The 10,960-nt window shown below is 36.2% G+C and overlaps 1 protein-coding gene across 2 annotated transcripts; it reads left to right on the top strand.

Moving 5' to 3' along the window:
• The first annotated feature begins 2,589 nt into the window (after positions 1 to 2,589).
• LOC129248134 (class E basic helix-loop-helix protein 22) lies at positions 2,590 to 10,754 on the top strand. 2 transcript variants are annotated; one of them, XM_054887577.1, is made up of 4 exons: positions 2,590 to 2,661; positions 8,253 to 8,698; positions 8,769 to 8,933; positions 10,431 to 10,754. In XM_054887577.1, exons 2-4 carry the CDS (start codon positions 8,289 to 8,291, stop codon positions 10,552 to 10,554), a joined length of 699 nt encoding a protein of 232 aa, XP_054743552.1. In that variant the 5' UTR covers positions 2,590 to 2,661; positions 8,253 to 8,288; the 3' UTR covers positions 10,555 to 10,754. The 2 variants fall into 2 exon arrangements, with proteins under 2 accessions (XP_054743552.1, XP_054743553.1); XM_054887578.1 differs by lacking the exon at positions 2,590 to 2,661 and adding an exon at positions 7,305 to 7,380.
• The last annotated feature ends 206 nt before the right edge of the window (positions 10,755 to 10,960 follow it).

The following is a 10,960-nucleotide window of genomic DNA, read 5'->3' as shown; positions in this document are numbered from 1 at the left end:
GATACTGCTTTTGTGCGAGCGTTGTCCCACTATTTAAAAAAAAAAGTGCGTGTAGCGAAGTCTACGTAACAGAAGTGAAACTTTCAAGACAGACAAAGAAAGAGGGGAGATCCGAGAGAGTATGAGAGAGAGAGAGAAAGAATATATATCTAAATAAATTCATAACATTTGCAGAGAATACAAATAGACAAAGTTTCCAATAAAGGAGAAGGGTCGACCGGTGTAGGTAAACGCTGGACACAAGCCGTGGCAACAACGTGCACTACTCCGAGTGCTTATCACCCGCATAAACGCAGCGATTCCAGGACCGCAGCAATGGCACAAATTACGGCAAGGCAATACCAATAAATCCGACGCCGGAATGGATAGCACTTTATAGTACGCACAAGCACTAGCCAGGAAACGGAAATACGCGCCAAAAAGTAGACACAAAAAAAACCAAAAAAAATTGGGACTAAAAAACGACCCAAACAGAAGGCATCAAGGAAATATAACGCCAAAAGTAGGCAACAAAAATATATTTCCAACAGGTTTGCACCAACAAGCAAGCGCCAAAGAATAGGCAGTATTATTTCTCACTATAAAGAAGAAGAAGAGCATGGCTAAATGGATAAACTGTAATGAATGATGAACTGGCACGATTGTAATTTTGTTGCTCTTTTAACGTTTCATGCAACTTCAGTGCATGAGTGCGTGTGCGTGTGAGTGTGCCTGGAATAACTCAATAGAAATTTGCGCATATAACAGAGAATACAAACTGAAACCCGAAACCGCTGTACTGATTTAGGATCAATTTGGCACAACCATCTAACGTAAATGAGATACTAAAATACATTTTTAAACTTCGTATAATTCACTCAGGCCATTTTGAAGGCCAAAGATACATAGAAGTTTGATTTTCTAGTAAAGTCTATGTAAAAATAAATGATTTTTAGGTGTAAAGACATCAGCCCTAGGCATTGAAGGAAGCTACCACAAAGAAAAAAGTTTGGTGGAGTGGCCACATACGTTTCTATGTTGAATATTTTTTTTTTTTATTGAGCTGAAAAGTTGAATTTAATGGTGTTTTATTTTCTCGCAATAATGCCGCGTTCATGTGCCAGAGGTTTTAAATATTCGTTTTCGATTATCAAACGTACTCTCTTTTTGGATAACTTCCTTACTAAAAAAAAACAATAAAAATAAAAAAAGTGCGTGTATCTGCGCGATTTCAGGGCCGCAGGAACGGCACAAATTACTGCAAGGCAATACCAATAAATCCGACGCCGGGATGGATAGCACTTTATAGTACGCACAAGCACTAGCCAGGAAACAGAAAAAAGCGCCAAAAAGTAGGCACCGAAGGAAAACGTCAACAAAATTGGGGCCAAAAAACCCCCCAAACAGTAAGCACCAAGGAAATATAACGCCAAAAAGTAGGCACCAAAAATATATTTCCTACAAGTTTGCACCGACAAACAAGTGCCAAAAAGTAGGCAGTGTTATTTATGATAAATATTAGCAACCACAAGGAAAAACTCAGGAAAAATAGCCTAAAGTGTATCTAAGATATATATAGGGTATAGCTCTCTCCCTCCTTTTCCTCCACGTTATATCTCTTTTCTCTCTCGCAGAACGAAAATGCCTGAAACGTTGCATGACCTTTAAATTTTACTCTCCATTCTCGCTTGGCCGTCGATGCCTAAAAAGTTTCACTTCAAAAATTATCATAAAGAAACAAAAACTTTTGTAATAAAATATTAGCAAAAAAGTATTTGAACTTTTGCCCATTTTGAAGCACTGTAATAATACTCCCAGCTGCTACGAAATCAGGACACAGTGGCCCAACGCAGCGATTGGATTCAGCAGCAGTTGCGACAATTGTAATCGTCCTGCAGCATGTGCGCCGCGCAGCAACGAATTATGAAAACATTTGAACGCATACTAAAACTACATGGAGTAAAATCGAAATTCTGATAAAACAAAACCGAAAAAAAAAAATATAAAAAAGCGAAAACAGCAACACCAGACGACAAGGAAATTTACAATACGACCGCCACTATTCTTCTCTTATTGCTGCAGTGCTCTCTCTTTGTAGGTGTACGTGTGTGTGTGTGTGAGTGTGTTGATGCTTTTTGGCATTATGTGTATAGCTCGCACCGCAACCACCATTAAGCACAGTGAAATATCCACCACCGTCACCACGACCACCACCACTTCCATTGGCATCATAACCAGCAGCAGCGCGCATTAACACCATTACCGCAAAACATTTAGCGATGTTGAACATTTAGGACATTTATGAAATTTTTGCAGCACGATTAATGCTCTGAACGCATAACGTGAACCAAGCAAAGTGTACTGAAAGGACGAAAATCTGGATTTTGAATACCACAAAGCGGCGGCGATTTATCGTTGTCGTTAGCAGAATTGTGTGATGCTAATGATGTTGTTTTTGTTATAGATGCTGCTCGCAATGATGCTACTGCAGCCATTTCCCTAGTCGTCATGTCGTTATAATTCGACAGCGGTGTCGTCATCAGTTGTTTTCGTGGCGGTATTAGTTTCAAAGTGTATTCTCGTTCCATCGCAATAAAAATATAAAATAAAAACAAACAAAAAAAAAACAAAATAAATAAAAATAAAAAAAAATTGTTAACAAAATCGGATTACACAGAAATTGTGAGTGTAGAAAAAAATTGATTGACACCAGAAACATGAAAATAGAAGAGTTAGTTAATGATGATCTGATCTGATAAATAACATCAATAAGGACAAGCGAATGGCATTGGAAATAATAATTTATTTCTAAAAGATATGCACATTAATACAAATTTATACAAAGGAATACAGTGAGGCAATGCTATTGGTTAATATATAGTAGAACTTATACTTGTGTTGATTTTTGCTATATGCGTGCATATGTATGTAAGTGGTGGTGTTAAACAACATAAACAATTAAACTCTATTGGCGCGTCACCTGTGGGCCACTTATGTAAACCTGTATTGCTTTAGCGATTTACCGTTAGGTGGCGCTCATACAAGTTAATTTATGCTGCTGCAGAAAGTGAGGGTAGTTTCTCAATGAAAAAGGGGCTGCTTACAGAGTTGCCATTTCACTATTTTTGCTATCAAAATGTTTACAATGACAGAGTAAAATTAAAAGAAACAAGTAAGGCCTACCCACCATTTCTATATAAACAAAACAACAACAACAAACATTGGATTCGATAGAACTTTTTAAGCTGATTACGATAATATAATGATATTCAATTTTATTTTTGAGCTATTTAACAGTGCTATAATAATCGAAGGTCAAATATTAATTATACACATTTTAGGAATAATGTATAAATAAGTAATTTTAGAAAAAAAAATCTTTTAATGTAAATCATTCGTAAGGTTTTGTGTCAGCTCAGAAAAAAAAATTAAAAAAAAAAGTTTTATGAAAATATATCTTCAACAAAACGATTTTCTTCCGAAAATTTGTCTAATTATATACATTGTATATCTATATAATTGGCGCGTACACCCTTTCTAGGTGTTTGGCCGAGCTCCTCCTCCTATTTGTGGTGTGCGTCTCGATGTTGTTCCATAAATGGAGAGACCTACAGTTTCAAGCCAACTCCGAACGGCAGATATTTTTATGAGGAGCTTTTTCATGGTAGAAATACACTCGGAGGTTTGTCATTGCTTGCTGAGGGCTGACCGCTATTAAAAAAAACTGTTTGTTCATTGCGGTGTTTCACCGAGACTCGAACCGACGTTCTCTCTGTGAATTCCGAATGGTAATCACTCACCAACCCATTCGGCTACGGCGGCCGCCAATTTGTCTAATTAACCTAATGTAAATATAATTTCATTCAGAAGTATATTCAATTATCTTTCATTTGAATTACCTGCAAAAAAAAAAAAAAATTAAAATAAACAACATAAAAACAGCTGTCGAATCTCCTTTTTGGTTTCCTCTTATGCCAATAAAAATCGTCTTTTAAATAATCAGGCTTTCGAATAAATATCGGCAGAAAATAAAAATTATAATACAATTGTAGAACTGTCTCGCCTGAACATGGCAGGTATTGAAAAAAAAAAAACAATTTACTTTAAATTATGTGGGGAGTATAACTGAATATTTTAAAAACATTCTTAAACGACTTTTTTCGAAAATTGTCCTGGTCGACCTAATGCAGATATAATTTTATTAAAAAGTATATTTAAATACCTTTTATTTGAATAACCAAATCCCCATTTTCCTTTCGATTGCAATTAAAACAAAAAATAAAAGTAATCAGCATAAAAAGGTCTATCGAACCTTATTTTTCGTTTCCTCTTATACCAATAAAAACCGCTTTCTTAACCCGCCATCTGTCGTCCTACTTATTACTTCCATTCTCCGTCGCCTGGGTCTATTTATGAATCCAAATTTAAATGAATTGCCTGTATATTAAAAATATGAGAAAAAAATGTACTTTAAATGATGTGAAGAGTAAAACAGAATTAACAGACAGAAAAAACAGATTTAAACTCTATCTGGAGATCTAAAATATGACATCTTTTCGTCTTCTATTGGTTAAGGAGGCAAAACAATCACCCATTGCTCTGTGAAAATCATATTCTAGGAATCAAAATAAGAAACTTTGCTGAAGGAACCATACCTCTAAAACGAATTCTGATGTCCCCCAATTTGGGTCGAACTTTTTAGTTTCTTTTCTCATGTAAAGACCAAAAATGGTGATATTTTGAAATGATTGTATGGGGAACCCCCCAGGGGAGTTCCAGGGGGTGTGCCACTGGCATGGGTGGATCAGACGCCCAAAGTTAGTGGGGGTCGGTCATACATTTGGATTCGATTGGAGCACTCTAAATGGGTCAAAGTGGGATTTTTCGTTCGACCCAAATTGGGGGACATCAGAACTCGTTTTAGAGGCATGGTTCCTTCGGCAAAGTTTCTTATTTTGATCCCTAGAATACGATTTTCACAGAGCAATGAGCGATTTTTAAATCGACCCGCCTTAATATATATATATCTATATATTTCATCTTTAATAAAAGGTACTCTAAGATCTTTTTGAATTTCGGCATTAGTAATGAACCAAGCCGCCTTTACAATAAAGCGAAGGCTTTCCGATTGCTACATATATTTGTAAAATTTACATATTCGAGCGACTTGCTGTGCCCCAAAGTTGAATAGCATAAGTTCAGACAGGCTTTAATATACAGTACAAATATTATTTCGTCAAAAAGTATATTTAATTACCTTTCGATTGAATTATCATACCACTTTGCTTTCGACTGAAATTTGAAAAAAATAAAATAAAATAAAAATAATCAGCCTAAAAAGAGCTACCGAACCCCATTTGTAATTTTTTCTCATACCGATAAAAGTCGTTTTCTTAATAGTCAGGCTTTCGGGTCAGGTTAACTATCGTTTACATAATATACAAAAAAACTATAATAATATTGTAAAACTATACTACCTGTACATTCAAAATATTAGCAAAAAAAAAAAATTAATAATATTTCTAAATAATCTAGAAACATAATATAATATTAATATTTTAAAAACATTTGTAAAACGTATGTCAATCTGTTACTTGTTCAAATGCGTCAGTCAGGAATTTCACTAATAGGTGAAGAAATTTTCTGAGTAAATTACATGCAAGACTTTAAAAAGTTTTAATTTGATACCGGGAATGATGATGACTACAATAACTGCATCCCAGGAGCCAGAATGCAAACGAAAATATTTTTTAAACCTTTGCAGTAATTTTGATTGCATTTGAATATTAATTTCCGAAAAAATTTTAGGTTTTTCGAAGTTAAACCTCGCACTTTTATTTTGATGGTCACTAAAGCGGGAATAAAATCACCAAAGAACACCTTATGTTCTCTTTGAAGGAAGTCGATAGCTTCCGCAATAGGTTGCATTACTCTGGCATATTTTTCCAAATATTCCATTTCTTCCTCATTAAAAGTAGAAATTTGCAGGTTGTAGCATAGTTCCCCTAACCTGTTTTTGACTTCTACAATTTCGAATGCGCCAAATAAATGAGTCTTCTGTTGACACCAAGAAGTCTTGATTTATTTCGCTAGATTGGATTAATGGCATAGTTTAATTACACCGCCTATACAACAAGAAGCATTTTTATGAAAAAATAGCTTTTTTTCATTATCACAAAATTTTCGGTGATAATAGATTTTGGATTTTAACCACGACGGAATAGACAGTGGTAGTGAAAAAATCTTCTATGCTGGTTACTTTTTATATAGAAAATATTACTCTCTAGGTTTTAAAAATCGCACTTTTTAATCCGATTCGGCTTATAGTCTAATGAATCATATATGAGTTGGCGAGTTGAAACAAATGCGTACTAAAATCGCATGCAGTTGAACTTTAAATACTAAAGAGCAAGTGAATATAGAAATAAATTGCTTTCAAGAACATGACGGAGAGTAAACTTGGACTCTCAAGTAGCTGAACTATGAATGTCCAATTATCTCTTTAAAGACGCTACTTTCAAAATCTGCATTATCATGTACAGACACTGTGTACAGAATGCAGAGGTGTGGCTAAAATAAATCCGTTAACCGGATCACAGCTGATTGGCTGACGTAATCGAGGTCAAGGCAAAGGTGTGTTTATTAAAGAACTGAGACTGTGTTGATGATATACAAAAAGAAATCAATACAGCCATCACCAATCTTACTTCGCTGCCATCTGAAAAACGAGTGATTGGATTAATGTGTGAATACGTATTGTAGTGGGTAGTATTCTGCTGCTGAGTATCGGGTGAAGGGGTAGCCGAAGTTACTCTCACAGTTTTGCTTCGAATAGTCAAACCTCATGATGGAGAGAATAATAAGGTGCAAAAACAAAATATTTTCTTTAAATAATCTTTCCAAATCGAATATCTTCAAAACGATTAAGTTTTGGACAACTCGCCATAAACCCAAATTAATCAGAAATTACTTAAATTATAACATAATGAAGTTTCAAGGACCAAGTTTCTGGTAATCCTGTCAGTATGAGTGCTTCGTTATTACGCACAGGAAAAGTGACAGCGTTGCGTTCTTCTTCTATAAGACTGGCAGATAACGATGTAAATCTCTTCGGCACTTCGGCACCAACATTTCACACGCAAGGATTATGGAAAAATTTATCTCGAACATGCCCTTCATCACTGGCATTTACCACGCGAAAAAATCCACGAAACGCTGAAAAGCGGCAACACTAACAGCTCAAGCAAGCAGGATAACAGGGTTGTTCTCTAATAGTAAAAAATGCTGACAGTTGGCTGATGCTTTTAGAGTTAAAAACAAATATTTATGCAGTCAAGTGCTAGTAAAGTACAGTAAATAACTTCCACTTTGGAATTAAATATTTATAAAGCAAGTTAAAAAGTAAAGGAATAACTTGCGCAAAAGTTATTATTTTAAGACATACAAATAATACATACAAATAATACATACATTTTTATCATACATATATTGTATGTGTCCATAATAGCATTCTGGTGTTTGAAATTTTGGGCCTATGTGCTTAATTAGAGCTTCAGCGCTTCAGTAGTGTAATAGGAGCATTAATATTTAATAATATTTCTGACAAAGGGATCGTAAGTGCTTAGATGTTTCAACTTCATACGGCAAACAACTGCCGCAAAGGAGGCTTGAAATTGTTTTCAGTCTCTTCGCATAAATACTTAAAAGCCAATGTTCGATTAAGGTACCCGTCACCATCGATTGTTGCGGCCTTGTGAACCTTAGAAGTTCATGCAAGCGCCTTCAATAGTGCCTTTTTCAGTGCTTTCTTCGCTGATATTTGGCCTAACTTTCGGTTGATCAGACCACAGTTATTCAAATGGAATTGGACTCTCTTTTTGTACAGAGAAACCACCTTATGAGTCATCTGCCCGTTCATTGCATTTGTTATTTACTTTCCTGAAACACCATATAAACTTAATAGCGAAGTATTCCGATGCGCTCGAAAATGAGATCAGACATTCCCAGATTAATTTCGAAGACTTGGTCAGCGATCCAAGGGCTTGGACTACTCCTTTTTCATTAGAATCGGTTTTTAAGTCTTTAAAGCTTAGCTCCTATTGATCTACGATCTTTGACCATTATGAAAAATATTATAATCTAATGCTTTCCGTTAGTATTAATATAGCCTGTACCTATATTAAAAAGCACTATATCCCAACCGATGATAGATTTTCTTTTTCTTCTTGAGTAACTGAAAATAAAATTATTGATTTTACTGTTTCTTTTTTCAGATCTCAATTAGCTCAACTAGAAAAATACCATCCACAATGGATCATCCAAATCTCCCTTTTGGCTTCGCTCTACCCGGTCATGCACACCTGCCAATACCGCCAACACCCAACTTAATGTCCGGCCATCCCGGACCAACATCCAGTCCACCACAAAGCGTACCCGGCCGACGTACACCGCTTGGCGCTGTAGGACTTGGCGGTTTTTATGCACAAGGACTTGGTATGTCACAGCAAGGAACGATGCCGACAGATGAAAATAAGCCCAGCCCAAGCGCACTTGCCGGGGGCGGTGGTGGTGGTATGGGACATGGGCGTAAATCCCCACCGCAATCAATAGCGGGTGGCACAACAACTGTGGCAGCTGGCAATGGCTCAAACGGTGGAGCTGGTGGCGGCAAGCAGAAAAATCGACAAGCGAAGACGGTGCGCTTGAATATAAATGCGAGGTTTGTTTAAGGCTTGTGTATTAGTAAATTTTAATATAAAAAAATATATATTTATTAAAAATATTCGTAGGGAGCGTCGACGCATGCACGATTTGAACGATGCATTGGATGAGCTACGCAGCGTAATTCCCTATGCGCACTCGCCTTCCGTGCGGAAGCTCTCAAAGATCGCCACATTATTGTTAGCTAAAAATTATATACTAATGCAACAGAATGCCTTGGATGAGTTGAGACGGTGAGTGGGGTGTTACATTTGCTCATATACGATTTAATATGTGTATATATAATATAAAGGGGATTTCAATAAGGACAAACAATTTTTATTTAAATGGAACACGAAATGGCATACACCCATTGCTGTAGGTTTGACCGAACTTCTCCTCCTATTTATAATGTACATTTTGTATTTTTTCCGACATTTTTATCAGATGATTTGTTTTTATGATGAGCTTTTGCATGGCCTAAGCCAACGGTTAAATTAACCCCATAAAAGGAAATCGGAAAGGCGTTAAATCGCAGTGGGCATCCGACCGTATAATTTTTCGGCATTATCTGTTTACCAGACCCATCTTTCTTTAGGTCGATTGTATGACCAGCTGTTTGGCATGTAACATCATCTTGTTGGAACCACATATTATAAATGCCAAGTTCATCTAATTTGGGTCGAAAGTAGTCTTCCAATCTGGTACAATAGCGAATTCCATTTTCATCAAAGAAAATCGTGATCCAACCACATGCCCCGTATAAAACTTCCACATGGCCACTTTCTTGAATGAAGTGAAGTCTCCTAAAGTAGACGCAGGTTTCTTGCCACTAAAGCTATTAAGCCAGAAATTTAAGAACATAGCCCATTCAGAGATATTTCGCCGCTCAAAATGTTCAAAAGGCTTCTCTTCTTAAGTTAATTTGGTCTTGTTAGGATATGAGAGAAGAGTTTTATACAAAGTTTACTATGTCACAATGGGCCTTAGGGCCACCGAATATCTTGCCTTAGACAAGCAACCTGCCTAACCTAAACCTAAACCTGCCACAATATGGACTGAGGGTACATAAAGATTCTTTAGTGCATATAATGATTGCCATCTATTTACTAAAGACCGGAGGCTTAGAATCTAACTACATAGATTCAAACGTTTATCAAAACGGCGTTTCAGTGATACTTGAGGAGTGCAGACTGGCATTTCGACCATGTCACCTCAGAATTTTCCTGGTAGTTTAAATACAATAGTTGAGACGCGTTGCTCTTTAGCCAAAAACTCACTCGGTCGCCACTGAATCCCATTTCTATGCCTTCGAGAAGATTTCCTTAAATTTGTACCGATATTTTGGTGAACCCACTCAGTTTCCGCCAGGGAAGTTGTGCCTGACCTGCATAGATCTTCGAAGAAATTGTTCACCAGAAATCTGAAGCGCATCATTCGAAGTGTAAGTCAAACGATTAATAAATGCTGCATGGATTCTACCTCTGCCTCATTCCTACAGCTTCGCATGAATTGTTGTGCGGAGCTTTGTATCCTCTTGTTTTGTATCTAATGTGGTAATTTTGAAAATAAACTTTGGATGATGTTAGGATGCCACCAGATCATAATAAAATATGGTGATACGTTGAATTAAAATACAAAATAATTACATTGCTATTGAAAAACCCTTTATGGATGTATGTAAGCACATATTTTGATTACGGCTCTACGCAAATGCTGATTTTTTCATAACATTAATTTTTCTTTTGCAGACTCTTAGCTTACATTCAGAGCACAAGTGGCGCAGCGCCATTAGATCTGGGCTCATTTCCGGCCGCAGCGAAGCTGCAGGCGCTCTTACAGGGACCACACAACGAGCCACCGAGCAGCAGCTAAACCAACTTTTTAAACGAAGCAATTAATCAAGAAGAGAGTGCAAGAGATAACAACAGCTTAGAGCAGCGATCAGAGAGAGAGAGTGCCAAAACGTAAACGTGCGTAAAACGAGACTAGAATTGATTAGAAACGACTAACTACAAATTTTAATTTTATTCGCGTTCAACGAGAATCAATTCTAAATAAAAATATTTTTTTTTTATAAAATATAAACCGGTAGCAATCTATTGTGCTAGTCATTACATCTATGCCAAAAAACAAAATTGTTAAGTGATATTTTTCAAGTTTTAAGCATTTTAATTTTTTACATATTTTTTTTTAATAATTATTAAAATTAAAAAAAATGGTAATTGAATATTCAAAAGCACTGTATTTACGTTGTATTAAAAGCGGTAAATATATTGTA

The sequence above is a fragment of the Anastrepha obliqua genome, chromosome 5 (genome assembly GCF_027943255.1).
Source record: "Anastrepha obliqua isolate idAnaObli1 chromosome 5, idAnaObli1_1.0, whole genome shotgun sequence".
Lineage (NCBI taxonomy): Eukaryota > Metazoa > Arthropoda > Insecta > Diptera > Tephritidae > Anastrepha > Anastrepha obliqua.
The sequence above is the reverse complement of the archived record's forward strand: the minus strand, read 5'-3'. Positions and strand labels throughout refer to the sequence as shown.